Source organism: Gavia stellata, chromosome 4 (genome assembly GCF_030936135.1).
Source record: "Gavia stellata isolate bGavSte3 chromosome 4, bGavSte3.hap2, whole genome shotgun sequence".
Taxonomy (NCBI): Eukaryota; Metazoa; Chordata; class Aves; order Gaviiformes; family Gaviidae; genus Gavia; species Gavia stellata.
In genome coordinates this window covers 677,191-702,480 of record NC_082597.1, presented here as the reverse complement: position 1 = coordinate 702,480, position 25,290 = coordinate 677,191, and the positions used below count along the sequence as shown (strand labels likewise).

At 50.4% G+C, this 25,290-nt stretch overlaps 1 protein-coding gene across 1 annotated transcript in view; it reads right to left on the bottom strand.

Moving 5' to 3' along the window:
- The window catches only part of SHANK3 (SH3 and multiple ankyrin repeat domains 3), a 358,709-nt gene that overhangs the window by 55,614 nt on the left and 277,805 nt on the right, over positions 1–25,290 (bottom strand). The window contains exon 19 of the mRNA XM_059816355.1: positions 16,704–16,828. Coding sequence (XP_059672338.1) covers positions 16,704–16,828 — 125 coding nt within the window. The remainder of the gene's footprint in view (positions 1–16,703; positions 16,829–25,290) is intronic.

The following is a 25,290-nucleotide window of genomic DNA, read 5'->3' as shown; positions in this document are numbered from 1 at the left end:
ACAGCCAATGTCACGATGGCGAGTAGATTATAGAGACTGGTAAGGAGAATCACATCTGTATGGTGATTCAGCTGTGTATTGCATCTGCTATTCTCTGCTAAGTGTAATTTATATTTGCCTTTAAGTACATTGCTGTATCACTCTGCTAAATCAAAATCTCATGTAATGTCAAACAACTTCAAATAACTGAATTCGGGACGAAACACTGAACTCGCCACATGTGGAACATCTAAAAGCAGCTGGTCAGAGAGTACTGGACTGTGAGCTGGATTCAGCACATCTGGCTAGTCTAAAGCATGAGAAAACTTCCTCCTCGAGGAGATGCCACCTACGTGGAGATCAATGGTACATCCATGCAGTCCCTAGCATGGTGCCAGCAGTGCTGGGCTAAACAAAACATTCCCAGCTAAAGTCAGATTGTGGAACAAAGAGAACAGAAAACTGTCCCCGTGCAAGGATGGAATCCTTTAACAGCGACCGGTAGCCAAATCCATGACAATGCAGTGTTGGATCGTTGAAGGAGGATAAAGGTACTGTCCTCGCAGCTTCAGCAAGCATGCTGTGGTCCATTCTGGACACTTCATTATCCAAATGATGTTAACCAGCAAGAAGCAGCTTTCAGAAATGCACAGTATTATCAGAAAATTAGAAAGGCTGAGTTCTGAGGAAAGACTGAAAGAACCAGATTTACGCATTATGTGGTATCTGTCCGTACCTTCATTATGCGGTATCTGTCTGTCCATAAGAAGCCTGACCTGACAATGAATCACCTCAATCACACAGGTTCCCAGGAATAAGATGCTACTTACGGAACATAAGCTCTGAAGTCTGAATTAAGGTTGTTCTGCTCCAGAGCTCCGTTAGGGCCAGCTACCAGAAGAACACGCACAGACCACTAGGCAAAACTCAGGGGGCTTGGGGGTAAGTTCACCAACGGGAACAAACCCGCACGTCACCCCAGGGAGCAGAGCTCTCTGGCGTTCTGATTGCCAACTTCACCCTTCCAGCATCTCAAAGCACTCAAACTGGAGAAAGATTGCAAGATTATCCAGATCCTCAGACGCTCCTTCTGAGAACTTGAGCTCTAAACTGTCTTTCCCGCCTCTCCCGGGCACTCTCATTCTCTGGGCGTGGGATGTACTGGTGCAGAAATGCTCTGAAATGGGGTTTCACTAAAATCCATGACTGTGGTTATCCAGGGGATCTTCTGTACGTGCACTGAGATCTGCAAGGAGCTGTCTCCCTCCAAGCCGGGCAACGGATTTAAATACCATTTAAATACGCCAGAGCGATTGCCCTCATCAGCCCCGCTTCAATACGCTGAGCAAGACGGGCTCCTTAAGCCTCAAACCTTTTTTCAGCTCGTGAATCATTTTGAGGCCATTTTAGAATTTGGCTCAGTAACTTCAGGTTCGTCCCGTGGTGTGAATGTCTGACCCGCACAAAGTGATGTTTTCGTGATCTTCCGAAGCTGCAACCAGGGTGTGCAAGTTCCCATAACTCTGGAAGCGTGTCCTTTACAGAGACAAAATCTCTCTGCCACATCCTACACAAGCAACTAACGTTAACACAATTATCTTGGAGAAACCCATGTCCTTTGCTGAATTACGTTTTTCCAGGGTAATTTCATCTCCTGTAACCTACATTCTTTGCTTGCAGACACGTCACCCTGCACGGTCTGCTGGAACATGGCTGCTTCAGCGGGAAAGCCGGATCATTCCGCAGCAGTTACTTTGCTGCCAGCTGTTCCCCCACCGTTTGCGATACCTGCGATCCTCACAAACACGGGGGTTTGTCACTATTTAGAAGTGTTGAGCTGCGGGGATCAAAAACTGTGAAGAAACTTTGCTGGTGACGGCCCCACACCCTGGTACCTCCTTAGCAACTGCTTTCTGAAACATGCCCCTGCGTGACTTTGCAATGCTTCTAAGGCACCTTCGCTCTGCTGATTCCATTTATTGTAAGGTTTTTTATACACAAGCCACGTGGTCATTAAGGAAGTCAAAACAGCCTATGCAAACCCAGCCCTCGCTTTAACCAGTCCTGTGACGCTGTCAAGGAAAGGCAGCAGGGTTGTTACCACCTTCCGTGGAACCGCACTGTGTGATATGAATTGTATTTTCATTCTCTAATTCACTGTTGATTGTGCTCCAAATTAATTGCTTCATTATTTTACCCAGCATTGATGCTGAGCTAAACAAACTATAGTTTCCTGAATCACCTATTTTATACCCCCAAAATATTAGAATAGCAACAGCCCTCTACCAGCTCTTCAAAATTCCATAGAAGAGCAAGATTTTGAGGTATTAACATCAGTGGTTCAGACAACTCCGCAGCTAGGCTCTTTTAGACACTTGGGTATATGTTATTCAAGCCTGTTAATTTGAGTATGTTTATTTTTAGCAAATACTATCTCACTTTCTCCTTGGTTACAGCTGGGAAACTTTCTGTTCCAAGCACATCATATGGATAGATACATCCTCCTGATTTGTTCCAAACTCAGAACAGAACATTTCTGCTTTTTTTTTTTGCACCAGAATATACAATTTTATCATTTACATACAGAAATGGATCTCTACAAGACTTTTTTTTTATTCTAATGCTCTAAAATTTCTTATTATCTTTACATATTGGCCTTTCATATTTCCTTTGGCTCCCCTTATCAACCTCCTACACACTTTAGCTCAAATTAACCACATTTCCTTCTCCATTACTTTCTAACCTTTCCAGTAAGAAGGGGATACATGTGTCTGTAAGTAATATTTAACTGCTCCTTCATTAGCTCACTGAAGTGGGTGATGCCTTGCCCAGCAGATTTTTTCCCCCTGATTTTTGGACTGCGTTTAGCAGCGTGTCCTCAACTCACCCCTAGATTTTGTTAATTATGTAAAATTTATGTTCCCAAATATCAAAAGCTCTGAGGTTCAGAAAAATGGCACTCTTTCCTCCCCAGGAGACACTCAGGGGCTGCTGACATGCTCTGCACAGGACAAGCAGAGCCAGAGCCCGACCACCAGATCTGCTGCTACACCTGCACGTTTTTACTGGAGCCATCGATTCTTTTTTTTAACCTGTCAAATGAAATGAGTACTAGACTCCATTATCTCACAGCAACAAGACTGCACTAGAGGCAGAAGAGACATTGCTCCCCTGTTGAACTAACGTCTGCCATAGTAGGTTTTCTCCGTACCCATACGGGAAGGTGACCGGTGGGGTCTCTTCGGCACCGACGCAGACACCGCCCCAGAGCCTTCTCACTGCCCTACACACCCCACTGTTTCGGCAGTGAGAGCCCACCTCGATTGTTAATTGCAATTTTCTTCTCTTTTAACAATGCTTTTGTACGACTATATCGTACAGACCTAAATAATGAAACTATCCACAAATTTATACCCATATTTTTATCTAATGTCCGTAAGTCCTGTGTGTATACGCACACACGCTCAAGGTACGTATAGAATGGAAGGGTACATACAAAGGCTGCTGTCTACATCACAGGTTACACGCTCCTCAAGGGAAAAAACCAAGGATCTAAAACCTGCCAGGCTCAGAGGAACACAAGGCTAGACACTACAGACGGTGCTCTTGAACCCTGGTCAGGTGAAATAGGATTTTCAAAATCCCATGCCCCGATAGGTCCGATCTAGTCCTAAACTGTGGCACTTTCACAGCCTGGCGCTGTCCCACTGACTCCAGCGAGCCAGGTGAGCACTAATTGCCTGACAATGTAATTGTCCGCATGTATTTCGTTCTCATGCTGGGCATGGAGGGGCAGTCACCCGGGTACCTTCTGCAGCAGCCACCAGATTCAAATTCCACTTCATTCAAAGGTATCTCAATAAAGCCCGGTGCTGAGCTCTGCATGACTGCCTAAACCTTCGCAGTTTGAAACCTTCCCTCAAGAAACACCACGTCTTTGTGCTCCTGCTTTTCATCCAGCTACGTGACATGGTAACAGTCACATCCACTTCCCCTGCCTTTTAAAGATTACCTACCAGTAAGCACAGCATCTTCAAGTTGCACTGCCCACAAGCACTTTCAAGCTCTGGCTGAGTATCCGTCCCAGGACTCAAGCATCGACACTCTCTGCCTTAGCAGTATCCGTAGGATTTGTTGACCCAGGCTCTCTGAATGTGGTAAAAGGTAAAGCCCACCTGCCCCTACAGTTCTGCCAAACCTTTCAGTTCTGAGTGAAAGAGCCCAGAAGACGACGTGACTGGGCGCTGGATGCCGAATTCCTAGGAATGTGTGGTCCTGAGCAGTTACCTTCCTTCTGCCTTCAGTTCACTCACCTGTACGTGTCCTCACTCAGCGGTTCATGCCATGCAGCAACACCGAAGTGAAGAGGTGACAATAGCAGATGGAGTTCCCAGCTGGGGAGGTGACAGCACTGCTCTCCCCAAGCCTGTGTCTCACCTGAAGGCTGCAGCACTGGCAATGATGTTAAGCGTGGTACGCACTGAACCCAAGAACGAAGACGCTTCCCAAAGGCAACCTGGAGGGCACCTGAGCCCTACTGAAATATGCCTGGAGAGATGCTGGCAGCTCCACCTCAGCTACCAAAGTCTTGCCCTGAGCTGCTCTCCAATAAGACAGTCTCTGGACTCGGATACTGCCTTCTCAGGCACCTCTGCTGCAGAATGCGAGAGATGCAGGGGTCTTCCTAACAGATTTTGTCAAATGGATAAAGAACAACAAAATGCGTTTTAACATGGAGAGAGAGCTCTGCCTTGGAAGAACCAAACTCAGGAAAGAAAACAGACAAGATACAATTCAGAGGCCACCCTGGCTAAAAACCTTCAGTGGTTCTGCTAGGTGACTTTGTGCTGGAAAAGAGTGAGGAACCGTATTTAGGGCTCTTCCTCACTACCCTACCCTCTGTCATTGTCATGGGGAAGGCTGCCACCAGACATGGGACAAAGACACCACGTGCCAGCCAGAACTACTGTCCTGGAAGGTTTGGTGCCTGCCCCAGGGCCTGGATTAGCAGTGTTGAGGAAAGATTTTTGGGACTCCTCTGCCCTTCTGATTACTACCCCTTGTTGCTCATCCAGGTGGGTAACAGCGATACAGCCAGGAAAAACCTTGAGCAGCTCAAAGCAGGGCTTTGGGGTTCAGGGCGATGGAGACAAAACGAGAGCATGTCCCAGCTATGTTCTCAACAGAGTCTGTCCCCAAAAACTCTTCTGGCTGAAGGAAAGACTCACTGTGGAGTACACACCTCTGCCAGATTGATGCCTGGCCACGCAGCTGACGCTGCCAGCTACCATTCAGCTTCCTTGATCCTGGTGCCTCACTGGAGGATGATGGAGATCACCAGGAAGGGAAAGACACTCTGTAACTGCGAAAGGGAAGAACACTTTGTGACCACACTTGCTGATGTGGAGAGAAGGGTTTTAAACTAGGTTCATCAGAGAATGGGGACCTAAGCCCAGAGATAGGAGAGGAAGGTATGGAGGAGGTATGCCAGTACAGGTCCACAGGGGGACATTCATCTTCTTGTCCAGAGGACTGGGCATTCGGAAGCTTTCCTCAGGTTCACAGAGCGTGGACAGCAAACACGAAGAACTGCACGTCCTGCTGCGGTCGCAGGGCCATGTTGTGGTCAGCCTCAGAGACTCGGGTCAGCACGCGTTGATCAGGATGTGGCCACAGCTGCCTACAGGCTGTTCAGGAAGGACAAACAGGGAAAGGAGGTGGCTCCATGTGACGGAGCTCCCGACCGCACAGAGCACAGACATGCCTTCTGCGAGTCTCTGGATCTAGGCTAGGAACAGGGGGACACCGGGTCTGTTACCACCACCCAAGAGGAGGTGGTGGGTGAAGCTGTCCACAAACAACTTGTGGAAGTCTTGCAAGCCCTCATCCTCGCTGAGATTTTAACTATCCAGACATCTGCTGGGAAGGCAACGGGTCACTGGCCAGGGAATCCAGGCTCCCAGACCGCTGGTGACAATATCCTAACACAAACACTGGCTGCTAGAGGTGACCTGCTTGACTTGCTGCTCACCCCAGGGAAAAACTGTCGGTGAACGTGGTCACGGGGCAGCTCGGGCTGCCACACTGCAAGACGGCTGCATTGTGCATCTGGAGGAAGGCTGGCAAGGGGAGTAGCAGAGCTACGATCCTGAGGTTCAGGAGAAGCAGCCCAAAGGGAAGGGGGTGCTGGTTGTCACTGAAAAATTTTTGAGATCTCAGGAACAAGGCACCCACCCTGCCACTTAGGAAGACTGGGTATTTTTGCAGAAGGCTTGCTTGATAAGGTAGGAAGCTTCTTAATGAACTAAAAGGCAAAGAGCACATACAAGAAGGAGAAACAGTGAAAGACACCAAAACAGCAAAAACAATGCTCAAGCACTAGGGACAATACCAGGAAGGCCAAAGCCCAGCTGGAGCAAAGACCATCAGAAGACATTAAGCAGAACAAGTACATCTTGTAGCGGTACACTGGCACCAAAAGGAAGTTCAGGGAAAATGCGAGTCTGCTGAGGAAAAATCACCCATGGACAGTACAGACATGACCAAAGTGCTTAACTTCATTATGTGTCTCAGCGTTCATGGGCAACGCGTGCTCCCAGACCTCGGAGTGTGGCGGACAATATAAGACGGGCAGCCAGTAGTGGGGAAGCAACGGGTTAGAGACTTCTCAGAAGAGCTGCTGCATCCAGGTCCACAGGCCCGCCGGGATTCAGCCGAGGGGGCTGGGGGAGCTGCTGAAGTGATCATGAGGCCGCTGTCTGTTCCCTAGGAGATATCATGGTGATTTGGAAGGTCCCTGAATGGGGGGAACTGGTCCCGAATGTGACACTCACCTTTGAGAAGGGAAGGAGAGCCAGCCCTTCCTCAGCCTCCTGAAGGCCATGGAGCACGTCTTCTTCATGCGCAAACATTTGAAGGACAAGAAGGCAAACAGGAACACTCAATATGGATTTCCCAACAGCAAACTGTGCTTGACCAATACAGCTGTTTTCTGCGACGAAACAACTAGTTCTGTGGGCAAGGGCGGAGCGGTGGACGTGACATACCATGACTCCAGCAAGGCTTCTGACACCAACCCCCACAGCGTTCTCTTTTGGAAACAGAGGAGCTATGGACCAGATGCACGGACAGCTAGGTGGGCTGAGAACTGACTGGATCGCTGCATGAAAGGGTAGTGATGAATGACTAGGCAGCTGGCAATGAGCAAAGTGCACTAGACGCCAGTCCTGGCACCCATCTTGTTCAACACCTCATCAACAACAGAGATGACACAGAGGACACCCTCGGTAAAAGTGCAGATGGTATCAAACCAGGAGGAGCATCTGACATGGTGAAACGCAGAGCTTCAAACCGGAGGGGCCTGGAGAAACATGAGGACCAGGCTAACAGAAACCTCATGAAGTTCAACAATGGGAATAAGAAAGGTGTGCGCCTGGGGCGGACCAACCCAACACATTGGTCCAGGCTCAGGAGAGACTGCCCGAGCAGCAGCTCTGTTGAGGCTGAAAAGAGATTTACGATGACTGCCAGCCTGAGTATGAGCCCGTAGTACGTTTGCACAGAGAAGAAGGCAAGCTGCATACTGCCTACATAACAAGCAGCCTGGCCAGCAGATTGAAGGAAGTTACTGCCCTTTTTACTCAGCACTGGTGAGGCTGCACCTGGAATATCGTGTTCAGTTTTTGGCCATCGAGTTCAAGAGAGATGGGGAGAAACTGAAGAGGGTCCAGACCCAGATTGCATGACAAAAAGAAGCAAGCAGCCTACAACTGCTTGCAGGGCACTTACAAAGATGACTGAGCCAATCTCTTCCTGGAAGTAGCAGATGATGTAACGAACGTGGCCAACAGCCACAAATTGTGGTTTCGGAGGTTCAGGTTGGACTCGGACTTTAGCCAAAAAAAAAAATTTCCCGGGAGGGTGGTACAGCCCCAGAACAGGCCACCAGAAAGACTGCAGCACCACCATCCTGCCGATGGTTTCCTGCAGAAGGTTTCCAAGGCTTGCCTGGACAGAGCCACAGCTGACCTAACGTAGTCCTTCCTGGAGCAGGATCTCAGAGAACCTTTCCAACCGCCACTTCTATGACTCTACAGAGGAGAGAACATGCAGCTGTGGATTCAAAAGCTGGCTCAGGAGGAAGATCAGCCCAAACTTAGGGATTCACTGTAAAACAGAGTAATTCACTGATGGAAAAACCCTCAAAGATTCCCCAGAGAGCCCTGACAAGGAGCGATGGGACAATATTCTCTCCACTTTCCCACTAAAAGATATTTGGAAACTGTACTGAGATACATGCTCAGGGAACTAACAGAAAATCCCTCCAATTTAGCATGTAAAAAAGACTCATGTATAACTGGGACACAGGTTTCCTAGAAACAAGGAAGAAATTTTTTATGATGGGGGTGGTGAGACACTGGCCCAGGTTGCCCAGAGAGGTGGTAGATGCCCCATCCCTGGAAACATTCAAGGTCAGGTTGGACGGGGCTCTGAGCAACCTGATCTAGTGGAAGATGTCGCTGCTCACTGCACGGGGGGTGGACTAGATGACCTTTAAACGTCCCTTCCAACCCAAACCACTCTATGATTCTATGATTTCTACAATGGATAAAGATTTAACCATATCTCATGCTGAAAATATGGTCCACCAAGCCACAAAAACGTATCTTCTAACTGTCTGTCTGTTATTACAAGGAGTATTTCTCACAGGAACTGAACAGTCTTCAGAACCGTCGGACATCCAGGCCACTGAGTGAAAAGCTGTACAGTTTCCAGAGATAGCTAAGAAAAAACATCTGGGAGACTGGAGATGCAGCAAGCGCACTCAGCAGCCAAAGAGAGGTAGTTGCAGTGATAGGGGAAGTCAAAAAAAATGTATGTTCCTGGCAGAGACTGGTCAAGTCCTGCCACCACTGAAGGTATAGCTGATGGAGGCACCTCTAGCAACACAGTCACAGTACAGCTTTCAGAAGTGTGCACAGAATGAAGCCAGGCCTGCACGTGTAGCACAGGGTCTGGGGTACGGTACAACACTCGTGCCTACTTCATATGGCTCGACACACCTAGACATACATGATGGCCTCCACAGTGATGAGCTTGAGGAAAGCCTCAGAGCGGTGACGAAACCTTGTGCTATTGAAGTTCTTGGCCCACCATGAACTGGAGATGACTTCTGTGAGACAGACGGACTGCAGTGAGAAAGTGAGCACCCTGGAGACGGGAGAAATGAACCAGATCTCTTCCTGAGGCAACGGAAATACCATGCTCAGAATCACGTCTGAAGACTGGGTCTCCAAATGAAAGCCTTGTGTCCAGGAAGCGTCTCCTTCTCCTACGTCTGCTGCCAGAGGACTGCAAACAGGACAAACTCACAGCAATCTCAGCGTTACTTCTGACCCTCCAGAGAGGTCAGCGCCTCAGAGCATATGGATGCCACGAAATGCTCTGACTTCACGCTGGGGAGGCATTGCTGGTTTGCTGTCAAGGCTTTGCCACCCCTAAACCTGAGAAGTACCAGCGGTAATTGCACATGCAGCTATATCCACAGTGTCGATAGCACTCAGACTCTAGCAGTTCCTCTGAGAGAAACCCCCAACGGCACAGAGAACAAAACCCAAATGCTCCAAGGAGCTGCTCCATGTTTGGTATTTCTCACCCACGGTGCTACAGAATAATGTGCCTTTTGCCAAGAGATCGCAGTGCTGGGATCCACCTGACAGAACGTGCTGTCCACAAAACGGGCACCTACCCTCGGAAAAGTTGCCCCGCGATCCCTGTCCGGTCAGGGGAGAGCTGGTCAGTGAATCCACCAGATTTGTCACATCCTAAGGCAGACCCCAGGTTAGGTCAGATGAATTCACGACTGCCCGAATTCCATCTCCACATTTATTTGGCCTCCACAGGCGGAACTGGCAGACTGGACGAGGCAGGCAGGTGCAGGCACCCAGGTAACTGAAGCCTGAAGTGAGGTGAGATGAATCCCACCACAGAGCTCTACCAAAGGCCGTGCACTGAGATCATCTGTGTCTGTGTCACTGCAGCAGCCCTGTGGGTTGTAGGATCACAGCGGTATTTAGGAAATTAAAGTGCCCCATGGATAGCTGGCACCTGGATGGTGAAATGTGAACAAGACGACTGACAAGCCGGCGTTAGCCAAACCAACCAGAGAAAAGCAGCCATTTGGCTTCGTGTTAGAGCTGTCCTCCAGCCACTCTACTTGGAGCGCGTATGATGGAAGTGCAGCTAAAAGAGATGCTGACTAAACACTGAGGTTACTTATCTAGCTATTTCTATACATAGAAATACTGTGGGGGAGAGGGTGAGGGGTGGTGATCTCAGCGCTGGAAGATCAAGGGCAGAGCCTGATGTCTCTTATCCATCTGCCCTAAGCAAGCAGACGCCCTGGGAATTTTCTGTCCCTTCACACCCCTGGCACAGCCCATGTCAACCAACACAACCAGCTGGTCTGCCCGTGGCTGATCTGAATCACGCTCGTCACAGATGGGGAAGGTTAGTCACCAGGAAGAAAGGGCGACCTTCTTATCCGTGATGAACCGATGACCTTTCTTTAGAAGACCTGATGATACAAGATAACTTAGCTTGGCTCGTGCATTTGTTTTAGCATAAGAATCTGCAAAATAGGATCCTTTGGTTGCTGGATCAGCATATAACAAAGACGCTGAGCACTTTCACCTGGACCGCTTTTCTCGAAACCAGTGCAGATGCACATTTTGGAGGTCTTTGGGCTTTCGCTAGGTGCATGAACGAAGCAGTGAGCATGCCCATCGGAAAGCACAACCAGACATGCGGTTTGAGCCTGACAGAGTGACTGTGGAGGGGTCAAAAAAAGAAATGGAGAGACAGGGGTTATGAAGTAAATGAAAAACCAAGACCAAGAGTGAGCAGCAGCTCATGGGAAGATGCTGAAGGATCACAAGACAAATGCAAGCGACTTGGTTGGATGCCCTGGCAGACTGGAGGGGCTGCCAACGTTCTGCCCGTTTTCCACCTTCAGCCAGCCTGAAGCACAGCAGTTAGGATGGAATTCTCTGTCCAGGCTCCTAGCAGAGACAGGCACGCAGAGGAAAGTGGTGCATGATGTCTCTCTCTGCCCTGCTTGTGTGATATGTGAAATGATCTGTGCAGCCCCGCTGCCTTGCAGGCTTTATTCTCCTCAGGGCAGATTTTCCTCCCTGTGAGCATGGCACTAACCGGGTCAGGACAATCACGTCCAGGCATCTGACAGTTCCCCTACAAGCTTACAATCTAGACAGCACATAAATTCTTAAGTAGTAATAAAACTGGGATCAGATTTCCACCCAAAATACATTGCAGCAAGCAGGGGCTAAGTCAACACAAAAAGCAGGAGATGCAGCACGTGTGACCAACTCCACATGATCTGCTGGGATTAAAAAATGAACCTGTTCACTCCAATACGAAGAGAAGGCTTAAGTGTTTAGACCTCCTGAGAGAGAGGATTTGAAGCATGACAAACGAGAGCAGAAAAAGCAACAAGCCCAGCAGGCAAGGAAAAAAGAGACAGTATCTCTCTGTGGAAGGAGAGCCAGGGCCAGATATTCCAGTCTATTATGCTACTTTAAAGCTGCAAAGACTGGGAAGGCTGGGAACTCGGCTGGTGTAAGGACCTCAGTATAAGCTGTGAGGGCAAAAATTTAAACACGCTTCTTCTGATGCTTGCAATTCTGTTGATAGGTGGCATTGCAGGATTGAGGTTACTTCTCTCTACAGCTCCAGGCTCCCTCTGCCACAGCTCAGAGCCAGAAGACAATCCGAGGCGGAGAAGTGTAAGGGAGCTGGGCAGCCTCGCAGCAGATGCTTCTGTTAAAACTGGGATCAGCAGGAGATAAATTCCAACAGAGAGGGGCGAGCAGGCAGCATACATAGCTACATAGAGGCTGCAGACGGGATGATGGGTTGTTACTGTTGGATTACAGGATCAAAGGCTAATCACCACTGCCATGATGGAGCAGAGGAACACTGACAGCTGGAGGAACCCCAATGACCTGATGGGTGTCAGTGGAGCACCCCGGCTCAGCCACCCCCAGGGCCCCCACGGGGAAGGCTCAGCCCCCGCTCCATGTTTGAGACCCATGGGATGAGTCGATGGGAGAGGCTCTTCCCAGGTCACCCTGCGGACCGAGGGGAGCTACTGCCCGCGGGGGTATGGGACTCATTACGGGATGCCAGGAAGAGCACTCTGGGATTGTGCCAGACCTACCAAGGTTCTTGGTGAAAGGACCAAAGGCAGGAAAAGGGAGAATCACTGAATCACAGAATCACTAAGGTTGGAAAAGACCTGTAAGACCATCAAGTCCAACCATCAACCCAACCCCACCATGCCCACTAAACCATGTCCCGCAGTGCCACGTCCACACATTCCTTGAACACCTCCAGTGATGGTGATTCCACCACCTCCCTGGGCAGCCTCTTCCAGTGCTTCACCACTCTCTCAGGAAAGACATTTTTCCTAATATCCAGCCTAAACCTCCCCTGGTGCAACTCGAGGCCATTTCCTCTTGTCCTGTCACTTGTCACTTGGGAGAAGAGACCAACACCCACCTCACCACAACCCCCTCTCAGGCAGTTGGAGAGAGCGATGAGGTCTCCCCTCAGCCTCCTCTTCTCCAGACTGAACAACCCCACCTCCCTCAGCTGCTCCTCATCAGACTTGTGCTCCAGACCCCTCACCAGCTCCGTCGCCCTTCTCTGGACACGCTCCAGCACCTCAATGTCCTTCTTGCAGTGAGGGGCCCAAAACTGAACACAGCATTCGAGGTGCGGCCTCACCAGCGCCGAGTACAGGGGCACGATCCCCTCCCTGCTCCTGCTGGCCACACTGTTTCTGATCCAAGCCAGGATGCTGTTGGCCTTCTTGGCCACCTGGGCACACTGCTGGCTCATATTTGGGCAGCTGTCGACCAACACCCCCAGGTCCTTTTCCACCAGGCAGCTTTCCAGCCACTCGTCCCCAAGCCTGGAGCGTTGCATGGGGTTGTTGTGACCCAAATGCAGGACCCGGCACTTGGCCTTGTTGAACCTCATCTGCTGGGTCCTCATGCCAATGCCTGACAGAAACACATCTCACTCCTTCCCCTAAAGGGGAGCCTCATGGAGGAATGGGAACTGCTGGAGCAGCCACAGGACCACCTCCAGCATCCATGGCCAGCCACCCCTCTCCCAGCTTCAGAAGCTGATTTAACTGAATTAGCGTGAGGAAGACTAGGGCAGCTCAGGGCTTGCTTGGAGCTCCAAGCAATGTCCCTGCCACCTGGTCCTTGCATGGAAGAGCCGTTTTGTGGTACTGGAAGAGCTGTTCCCCACCGCTGGGCAAGGTCAGCTCTCACATGGAGACTCTCACTGTCACCAAACACTTCTCCGCCTCTCCCAGGGCTTCCTACCTGCACTTCTTTACTTGAATTTGCTAACTCCAATGTGAAAGCACTTTATATGTATCTGGCTGTCTAGCACTGATCTCCAATACTAAGAGATCTTTAAAGCTAAAAGACTAATTTCAGCAAGAGATGGTCTCAGGCTACAAGCTACAAGGCTAGAAATGAAGTCTCAAAATGCCCATGCACCTTCCATCTAAATTTAACACCTCTCTAATCCATACACTTGGACAGGTTGAGGAAGATGGTTCCAGAGACCTGTACAAGGCTTCAAGCTGTATCGCAACATCTCCCTTTCTGAATATTGCCCTCAGCATGTGGCTTTACATTGCGGCAAAGCTGCTGTGCTCATTCTAAACCCACCTCCAGCTTCCCTTCCCAGGGAAACCACACATGCTTATTGCTCCACTTGCCATAGATTTAATGATCACGCAGCCACAGGGGATGTCAGCTCAGCTAGCTGATCCATAGGAAATGGTAACCCGCTGAGGGCAGCTTACCAGCTAAAAACATTAATTCTGCAGCTGAACAGCCCAACTGGGAGCCGGGGGAGAGGGACGACTGCGAGTCTCAGCCGGGACGAGGCTGCTCCACTGCAGCACTAACCTGCTCCTCACACCCCACAGGGCTTTATACACATTTGAAACTCTTCCTTGCTTTGTAATGTTTCTAATACTACATATAAGAAACTATCAGCTCTATAATGATTTTGTCACGTTTATGACAACTGGTACTTTGCTGGCTTTGTTTAGAGGCTGCAGAAGACACACCAACGACGCAGACGACGTTGTTGGCAGCAGGCTATTGGGGTCACGCAGCCTTTGCCAGCACCCTCCTGCTCGCAGCTTTCGGGGGGCTTTCTGGCTGCAAGAACAGCACCCACGTGCAGGATGGACGGCCCCACTGGGAGCTGCTCTCCAGAAGGTTTGCTGCAAGTACAGAGGCGGTATTTGGGCCCCACTAACCGCAGAAAGGAGGGCGGAGGAGAGGTGCGCTCTTCCCGCTGGAAGTAAGGCCAAGCGCTGACCCGCACCTCTGCTGAGAGGTCCTCAAGCCCAGCTCCCCTCTCCACTTTCCCTGTGGTCCACCAGCCACGGGATTCCCTGCTCTCCTGGCAGCACACGGCTCCATGTCCCGGCACGTTGGCTGTCGGTCCTCCCGCCTGCCCTGCAGCAGTGCCACACGTGTGGGCACGGCACCACCATGGGACCCCCTGCTTGGGACGAAGGACACAGCACATTCAGCACCTCGGCACGGACACGTCACAGCCGGTCCCTGCTTTGGGCACAGGCTTCCCATCACTACGCATTCAAGGTCAAGTGCATCACTGTGCCTGAGGTACTCGCTCCGGAAGAAGTATTGCTAGAAAGATCCCACCGAGCACTGATAGGAGCTCCAGGGTGCATCGACCAACTGCGCAGGACAGAGGTGATGACCACCCCTGGAAAAGAGAGCATTTTTCAGCGTAAGCTTCAGACTGCAGAGCAAATTGCAGCAGCTGAGCCCAGCAGAGCCTCACCACCCGCCTCCCCCGTCCCAGGAGCAATTCCACAACGGGGACAACTTCACACGTCCACCTGCCAGAAGCGTGCAGCTCTGCTTGCCTTACACCACGCACAACCACGACCTACACCACACCACCACGTCGGACCAATGCAGATTTCATATACTGCATTACTGGGTTTAAAGCCTTATGATTTTTGCACGGGAAGATGTGTGAAAGCAAAATCCCATGGGACACCAGCCCTCCCTCTGACTGTAGGGACTGCCTGTCCGGTGTGCGCTGCTCAGCACTTGCTGTGAGAAGACTCGCAGCGAAGCCTGACCAGGCACCCACCTCAAACCTTCATACAAAGTTCCCCTTCCCATCCCATCCAATGCACGGTCATTTCACAGACTCAGTGTCAATTCGGCCTCACTCTACCTCTTCTGCCACCACTGCTCCCTTGGAAGGGGCAGGATTCCTCTCACATCCCTTCCCGCACTGACAGCGTATACATCCCTGTTTGAAACAAACTCTCTGGGATCCCTTTACAATTAAGGCACAGAAATGGGCATCTTGACCGAGTGAGTCACAAACACTTTAATCATTTCTCAGCTGCCTTATTGTAACAGCCTTTTCTCTGGCTTTAAGAAATGGAGACTTGGCCTATTCATACCATACCCATTTGGCACAGATTCTGAACATAATTTTCCCTTGCAAGCAGCACAGTAATGTCTCCTACACTTTCCTCCTATAGCGAGGAGAGTCCCTACAAACATTAACAAATTCACATTATCACTCTCTTTTAAATCACTCCTTAAAACTACCCTCTGCTGCGTTCACTACAAGATGAAGCGGCCGATACGCCAAGACTGCTCCTTGCAGTGTCATCGTACTGCCCAGAGACGGCGAGCACCGGCATGGGAGCACCCCCGTCGTCTGTGTGCCGGGACACAGCCCTCACCGCCCGCACTGCGCAGATGCTGCGCACCACACAGCACCTACCACGACGTCCTCCCGACCTGCCACTGAGGTTCTGGGCATACACTAATACAAACTATAACAAAATAATAATAATGCCAAGCTGCGGGAGCAAGCAAGTGCTGTCACTGCTGGAGACCTGCCAGACAGCTTCAGCGCCCTGCCCCGGTTTTCTCCTACGTCTCCTGCCTGTGCCCCGGGGAGACCGCACCCTCTATTCCACCTTGCTGTGCCTTGCTGCTGAGCCTTGCTGCTGAGCCCTCGAGCCACTTGTTTAATGTGAAGTTGCCAGTGACTCTAATCCTTGCTTTCCTTTCTTTCAAACATGACCAGGAAAATCCAGTCGGCTGTGGCCTCGGAGCCGAGCGAAGGCAGGACGCAGCCTCCAACGTCGCCTTCTCAAGACAGGGAGAGGGCCAAGGGGGAGATACAAGAGCAGAGCCCTACGTACCTGGTCAATCTAATTCATCTCTCTAGACCCTGGTATTCACACCACGTTGGGAAAAGCTGTAATAAATACCAGCACAAACCAATCCTGACTGGCCTCCAGAGAGGGCCTCTAATGAATCTTTTCTCCAACCTCCATTTTCCCCGTAATTTCAGTTAGCAGAAGGGAACCTGTCAGCTCATCTTCTTGCACAGAGAGCATGTATCTGCTTGAATTATTGTACCCAGAGACCATTTTTTTCATCAAGACATCCAGGCAGCAGGCATTTCAGTAACAATTGTTACCCAGCTCTCAAAACACCTTATAAAGGAAAATAATTTTGTGCAAGACATAGCCCCTTGTCCTGCAGAGGAAGATGCTGGTGGCAGCCGTCGGTCACTCTCCCTGCCGCGTCCGGGCTCACCTCAATCAGAAAGTCTCCCGTGCGAAGCCCTGCTCTCCAAGCGACACCTTCCACATCCACTGATTCCAGGTACTGGAGCGCTGGGAAGGCTGGGGTTGGCGTGAACTCCTCAATTGGGGTTTCAGCTACAAAACACAAAGAGAGAGCGCGATTGAGACAGTGTGGCTACAAGCAAGCAGTAGCTGGACGAGAAGGTCCAGGAGCCCCGGAAAATCTCTATATATGGGTTCAGAAAGAACATGTATGCAAGGCCCAGTTTGACTCCAACGCAGGAACCCGAGTTAATGCTACATGTCTACAGTATTCATCAGCTTAGACCCTGAGATAGCCCCAGAGCCTCCCGGACATGTGTGACTCCCAGAGTCACATGTATTCCCACACGGTCCCTAAAGCCTCATCCATCTCCCAGTACCACAGACGAAATGAGAACAACATCTATGAACGAAGCCAGGAGGGGAGGAACTCACTCCTTCTGTGTCTACGTGTGAGTTAGCGGCTCCAGGCCTCTTTCACAGTCAGCAGAGAAAGAAACGTGCCCCATCCACCTGCGCTACTGCAGACACGACACCGGCTCTCAGTGCCGCAGCGTGGTGCTGCTCTCATACTGGTCCTGCAGGAGACTGTGAGCTCCGGAGCAGAGGGCCACTTGCTGATGGACATCCACACTAGTCAAATGAACCCTATTCTTCATCAGCGCGGTTTTAACCACATTCCTGGTTGGAAAACCTGCTCCTGCCCCCCAAAGAACACCATATCCAGGGAAGGAACCTTCTCAGATGGAGCCAGGCAGCACACTTACATTATCCAGCTCCAGCCCATCTTGCTTCACTGTCCATCCAGGATGAAGGAGTTTTGCACAGGGGATGCCCAACTTACAGCAGAGAGGAGCTTGTGTGATGTGTGCTACCTTGGGTGATGTGACGAAGGAACCAGCTTCCTTCGTTTCTCAAGAGGAGGCTGTTGCAGATATTCAGAAACATCAGCTCCATTAAAGAAATGAAGCAGAAAGGCCACAGCTACTCTTTACACATCTGGCCAGACTCTTGTCACCTGAAACTACCAGTGGTACCCAGATGGGTTGCTGTCCCCAGCACTGAGTAAATCAGCTGTGGCTGTTTCAGGGGCTGGTCATGATTCTCTGAGAAGATTTTTATTTTCCCCTTTGTGTATTGCGAACAGACCTGCTGACTGCGTACCTGCTTTCGTGCAGAGGGGATTTGTGTGTTGCTGCACAAGACCACAGCATTGGATCAGTGAGGGCTTCTTCACTACGCTTTGTATAACTGGGAACACCTGAAGCGGACCCAGGAGAAGCTTGAGACATGCCTTTTCTAATGGCACACAATCTCATCACTGGCTTTCACGTGTTACCAGGCAGACGTCTGTTCCTAATAGCCTGTGCCACATATGAGGAAAGAGAGAAGTTACCTTTCCAAGAAGAGTGCTGCTTCTCGGCACTACGACACCCGCCACTTGTTGGCGCAGCCTTCCAGGCAGCAGTATCTATAGGGTCATTCCAGCCCTACCTCCGCTTAGTGGCAGTCCCAGGACTAGAGAGGCGGTTGTGCCACCGCCGGTGATCCGCGCTGCGCTGGTTTTGGAGCTGTTCTCATCTGGTAGCAGCCTCAAAGATGAAGCTGAAGATCGGCTACCAGATACAGGAGTACTCAGCGAGTGGCGGGGGTGGGCAGTGAAGGTGCAATCCTGAAACCACCTGTGCCAACTACTCTGTTTTCCCTGCCTGCAGAAACAGGAGACCGTGGTCCACGTCACCTGACTGTCACCGACAAAGAAAAGTTGTGACACATTAGGACTAAGTGGCTGAAAGCCCCAGATGTGCTGTGACAGATCTGCACTCTCCTGAAAGTGTGGTACACACCGCAGGGTCAGCAAGTGGATTTTATCCCTCCTCTACCTGGGACAGCCACTTTGCTCAAGGTTAGTTGTCAAATAACGGATCGCATTGTACAGCAGAAGTCCTCTCCTGCAACAGCAGTAGAGCAGTCATTCTGCTGAGTGGCTCTTGAACATACTTAAAGCAGCAGGAGAAGATGGGGCTAACAAGCCAGTGCTTTGCCTAAGGATGCAGCAAGTGTCATGCACCAAAAGCTATTAGTGCCCGAAACATCTACATTTTGGCTGCTGATCGGTGGCTGGCCAACATCATGGCACTGCCACTCGCAGAGGGTCGGTTTAAACGTGTGGTGCACAGCTTCTGGCACCGATGGTGTTGATGCAGATTATCTCAGTCCACTGCTCTATGCAAGTAATAAGTTTAGGTCTAGTGGTCTTGACCGGGGTGCATGCAGATTCCTGGCAGATGGTGTATTTGATGTTGTAATGCATTACTTTCTCGGAAGGGTGGGGTAATTAATGCAGGAGCGTGAAGAAGGGCTTGCAAACCACTACTAAGACCAGCACAAGAGACTCGCAGAGCTTGGCTGTGACGGCTTGTACTCTCCTCCCCTCCAACAGAGTAATTCTCACACGTGCAGGAGAGAAGCTAAAGCTGGTTGGTAAGAAATGCAACAGCGAGGCCACAGCTGCCTGAAAGAGCTGGCTCAAACATACACAGAGCCTAGGAATTCAAAACAGAGACCTTCTCCCCAAACCCTGGCCAAGCTAGCGATTTGGGGGCCAGGTGAACTGGAGGCTCCCACTCAGGGCTTTTCAGGGGCCCGATGGAGGTGTCTTTTTCTCACGTGACTCTTTAGTCCATGCAGGATTCGCTGTCTCATCTTCATTCAGAAGAGCCAGTGGTAAAAGGACACCCTTTGCTAGCGTAGGGACAGCTCTGAGCAGGATGCGCTGAAGGATCCAGGATAACTTGCTAAGAAATCAAACACCAAATGTCTTCTTCAGTGGCTGATGATGCTTGAACAAACCATTTGCCTTAAAGACATGCAACAAGCAAATCAGAAAAAACCCACGATTATTTTGTCTGATATCATGCATGACAAGGGCCAGAGCCTTCAACAACGGTCCCTGGAGGTCCACCTCTCACGGCAGCTGACGTATGCAGAAAGCATGGTTTATTTTTGTTAGCAATATAGAGAATGATGTATTGTATCAACAGGCCTAGATAAGTTATGTCACTCTAAGTCTATTATCAAAACAATGTATTTTTTAAGAGCTGTGTCAAAACTCTAATAAGCTGTGGATTTAATAACACTCAGTGGATGATCTTGTGCATACATCTCCTTTGATGTTGGGTGCCTCCACTAAATGTGACCGACGTTCTCTTTCATTTGCCTAAAAAGTATAGACACTGATTTTCTACAGATAAGAATATTTCCATCGTTTACCATACTACTTCTTTATCATTTTATTTACAGTTTTTATGCAAGATTTTTTCTGCTAAATCAGATAGCCATCAGCTAGCACCAGACCAAGACAAAGTTTGCCTGACAAGATGTTAATATGCTGAATAATCTTAGGTGTTTTTTATCAACAGCTTTCCATGACTTCTTCCTTTGATGGAAGATAGCTTAAGTGCCAAACAGTTGACAAGTCATCTTACCTATTTTTAGAAATGCCAATGTAACATTTGATTTCTCCAACTCCTTCAGGACTTCCCCAGTGTTAAACTCAACTCTGTGGGTTGGTGTTGCCCAGCAAGTTCTTGCAATAGTCTGAAGTTCAAAGAACCACAAACGTGAACTTGCTGCAGACTGTAGCTGCAAAACTAGGTGCCCGTTCACTCATGCTAGACCCAGGCCCAGGAGGATATGGGGTTTAAGGTGAGAAAGACCTTGTGTATTGCCTGAACCTCTGAAAACGAGAAAAGGGGAGGTTCAGGCTCTCTGAATGTCAAGTAAATTATTTATAGAATGATAATGAGACATATGGTCTCTGTAGAGTATCAGCACTACTTCACAAAATGGGAGCATCAGCATGACATACCAGTACTGCCCTCTCATCTCATGTGCATCATAATTAAGTCATGAGAAGGTTAAATGGAAGTCCTGATCCCTGGGGAGGATAGAGTTGGACAGACGATAGTTTAATTGGTTTCCTAGCCAGAAGAAGGAGCCTGACGTGAGCGAACCACGTTATCACAGCGGCTCCAGATACACCCGTCCCATCAGGCTTACCCCCGCTGCGATCCCACAGTTGCACAATTCCGAAGTGCTGCCCCGTGTTTCCCCACCACAGGGCTGACAACAGCCTGCGGACGGTGGAGAAATCCTAAATTACAGCTCAGAGCCATCTGAGGGATAGTTCAAGGATGTGTTTTTCATATCGGTAATCAAAGATATAAACTGATAGGGAACACAGATAAAATTAACGTAGGAAACCCAGCCTTATAGCCAATTTTGTCAGCTGCATTATTGATGTGTTACATGAGGACTCCAGGCACACCACTTTCTGTGGGCTGGAAGCCATATATCTACAGTAACTGCATGCCTTGATACACGATTTGTAAAGTGTCACTAGTGCCTTAAAGCTTCAGTAAACAAGAAAATACATCCTGAAGCCAGAACTCTATCCTTAAGAAACAAACACTAGAAGCATAATTTAATACAGGAGGGGGAAAAACGTAGACAGAGGAAGCAACCAGCTCTCCCTTGCTACTGCCTGAAGTCCCAGTACACAGTCACAGGGAAGGAGAAAGAAGCTCTAGTAATGGACAAGTAACCATAAGCTCAACCACCCCTTTTCCATGCAGAGAATGAGGTCTGCAGGGCTGCCTGCTCCAGGTGTCTCCAACGGCCACGTCATGCCGTGGGTGGAGGAGCTGTGACCTCCTGGTATAGGTGCAAGCCAGCACTGGATTTCCCATCTGCCGCAATCAACTCGCAGACTCAGGCAATAGAGGGAAAACCTACTGTTTACCAGAGTCTGCAGCTGTGCTTCCTTGTTTCAGAACCTTCCCTTACAGCTGCTTCTAGTTATTATTCACCCAACTATATCGGTGCTGTGCTCATACCTGGTCAGTACTGAGACGGCTCTGTACTTCACTGCAAAGGACCTGCAAAGGGGAGAAAATTCTCCTGCAGTACCCAGCAATCAAAATTTCCTGGGTAAGTGCCAGAAAAGTTGCAAAAAAACCAGCTCACCACTTGAAAGTCCCACCCTGCCTTACTTGTTAAGCTGATGGGTACTGAGCACATCATTTCAGAATAGAATAGAATAAACTAGACTAGGCGATTTCAGTTGGAAGGGACCTACAACGATCACCTAGTCCAACTGCCTGACCGCGTCAGGGCTGGCCAAAAGTTAAAGCACGTATATTAAGGGCATTGTCCAAATGCCTCTTCAACACTGACAGGCTTGGGGCATCGGCCACCTCTCCAGGAAGCCTCTTCCAGGGTTTGACCACCCTCTCGGTAAAGAAATGCCTCCTACCATGTCTCAGAACAGAACAGAACTAAATGAAACGTATGTTAACAGCAACCCTAGGGAGCACCTATAAACCACACCATGTGCAGGAGACCTTGGTGGTGGGGATATCTCCTTCCAAACCACCAGAGTCTGCTGAAAGGGGCAGAAAGACCCCTGGAGAATGATGCTCTGGCAAAGGCAAGGGCTGAACAGAAAACCCACTGCTATGGGAGAAGCCCAGACTGCCACCCCTCTGTTCCCGTGGCCCACAAGCCCGATGGGGAAAACCCGTGCTCCTCCGGGTCATGGGAGATGGAGCCCTGCCTGGGACGGGGCGCTGCACACGCTGCCCGAGCACAGCCGTACGCAGACATCCCCGCGCTGCCTGCAGACAGCATGTCCTTTAATACACCCTGCAGTCAGTACTGGCCATGGTAAAGTGATGGCTCAGAGCAAACCGCAGGAGCACTCCCCGCCTGCTCTTCCCTCAAAGCCAGCTGCCCAGAGGTGGTGGACAGATGCCAATGCTGACAGGCCTGGAGAAGGCACCAACCGGCACCAAGACGCTTGATCCATCCATAGGGTTGTTCTGCTGACGGCCAGAGACCAAGGAGCAGGTTGGACACACAGGGATGGTCAGAAGAACAGATCTGGTTTATTGCCCTGATCTAGGCTGTGGCGATCAAGCACAGAGCTGCCCAGCAGAAACCCCTGCCCAACAGCCCCAGCCGCATCATTCACGTACCTTTGTAAGCCTTTTCCTGGTTCCTGACACTCCTTCTTGCTGCCCCAAACGTTTGTTTCCTCCCAGATGAACTATCTGCCTCTAGCTACTTTCGCCCCACTCACCCCACTTCTACCACATCTGCACTCAGATCTGGTATTCCCAACACCATTACCTAGGCATTCCTGGCTTAGCCGGTATCGCCAAGAGGTTGGAGACCCCACAGGTCTCCAGTATTCCTTGTCAGTTATCTGTGAAGTCTGGCCACTTACAGCATCACTCGCCCCTACACACTGACGACATGCAGTCATTCCTCCAAAGCTGCCCGTGACTTTGTCAGCTCCCTCACCACTGTCACGTCCAACCTCTCAGGTCACGTCCAGTTGTTCTCTGCCTCCCCTTCAGTCACCTTAAGCTCAGCCTCGTCAGCAACCCAGCCATTTGCCTACAGCCCCGAGACCAACGAAACAAGAAATATTAACCAGAACAACCCACAGTGCTCAGAGCTGGTTGTAGCCGCGGTGAGAGAGGAGGAGGACACCAATACTCCTTACACAACCGGGGAATCCTGACCTCTGCCTCTCACGGAGGCCCGAGCGACGGCTGAGCGCGGCAGACCAGTTACCAAAGAAACCAGCTGGGGACCAGACCCTCCAAAATACCGCTTCCAGATCAGAGTCCGCAGGAAAGCTTTAGGTCAGAGGTACGTAATTCGGTGACAATTCATCCCTAAGTGCCTACTCAGGAAGGAAGTAAAATTTAAGAGGGCTCTTTTATCCAACTGGCAAAGGCAAAACTAAATCAAAAGGTTTGGAATTAAATTACAGAAAGTCTCACTGGTAATGAGGTAAAATTTCCTAGCAAGGAGGTCTACTGTTCATCGCAAAAGCTCATGACTTTAAATCTCAGGAAGCATAATTCATACCCCTCAAGGAGCTCTCACGTTAACACCACAGCTTTGGTTGTGCAATTTGATCACGGTGGCCATTTCCTGGTCTTAAAAATCCACTGTCTGGGCTGTCTCACACCAGGGATGCCAGCTTCAGCTGCGCCCGGCAGGCGGGAGAAGCCCTGGAAGAGCCGGATCACCAGGAAGCCCCGGGGTGGCTTTGAAAAGCCCCTCAACACCCCAGGTCTGAGGGCGAAGACCCTGCAGCACCCCAGTCGTGCCCTTCGGCACGGGGGCACCGACAGCCCCCCAGAAGCCAAGGGAAGGGTCCTTGAGAGGGGTCGGCTCTGCCTCCGCTGCACCACCGCTGCCGGCACGCAGTGGCATCCTAAAGGGAGATCCATGCCACAAAGCTGGCCCTGTGGTACCTGCTACAGCCAGAAGCGTGCCCGTACCCAAGAGCTCTCTCGTCCCCTGCCCGTCTGTGCCGTCTCTTCCCCTGGGCTGCCTGTCTCCACAAGGAATTGCTCCCCAGGACCTGACACAGCCAACCCCAGCCCTGATTTTGACTCTTGCAGCATCACAGTTGATCGCACTTCAAGACGCAGGCTTCCTGGGACCCCTGGCACCAAGAGGGCAAACGGCATCCCGGGTGCATCAAACGCAGCACGACCAGCCGGTCAAGAGAGGCGATTATCCCGCTGTATTTAGCGTTGGTGCGGCCTCACCTTGAGTGCTGTGTGCGGTGCTGGGCCCCGCCATTTGAGAAGGATGTGAAGGTCCTGGGGTGCCTCCAGAGGAGGGCAGCCAAGCTGGTGACAGGGCTGGAAGGCATGTCCTGTGAGGAGCGGCTGAGGACTTTGGGCTTGTCTCCTTTGGAGAAAAGGAAGCTGAGGGGCAACCTCTCTGCAGCTTCCTGAGGAGGGGACGTGGAGAGGGAGGTGCTCAGCTCTTCTCCCTGGGATCCAGGGACAGGACACCTGGGAAGGGTTCAAAGCTGCATCAGGGGAGGTTTAGACTGGACATCAGGAAGCATTTCTTTACCGAGAGGGTGGTCAAACCCTGGAAGAGGCTTCCTGGAGAGGTGGTCGATGCCCCAAGCCTGTCAGTGTTGAAGAGGCATTTGGACAATGCCCTTAATATACGTGCTTTAACTTTTGGCCAGCCCTGACGCGGTCAGGCAGTTGGACCAGGTGATTGCTGTAGGTCCCTTCCAACTGAAAATATTCTACTCTATTCTCTGCAAATACTGCTTTTCTTGGACAAGTTACTTTTACTACTAGCCAAGCTTAGCAGTGAAAAATATTACAAGCTAATTCAAGCAGAGCAAATTGTTAAGATCCCAGTTACTTCACTGGAAACACATTTACAGAGTGAAAAATAAGGTAATAACATAGCTGCCTTGGTACTTCTTACCTAAAATCCTGAAGGCACGTCTCAGTTCAAGGCTAGGGCAGGAAGCCACGCACCGTTGTTGTGTGTTTCGGGTGCTGGTGTGACACCAAACAGAGCACTGGAGCAGCGGGTACCTGCTTGCAGCTGGGTGGTCAACAGGTAACAGGCACTAATGGAGTATGCGCATTTGGGAGCAGGGAGAAAAGGGGTACTACAGCGGTCACTTAAAATCAGCTCCTGAATTTTTAAGTTTC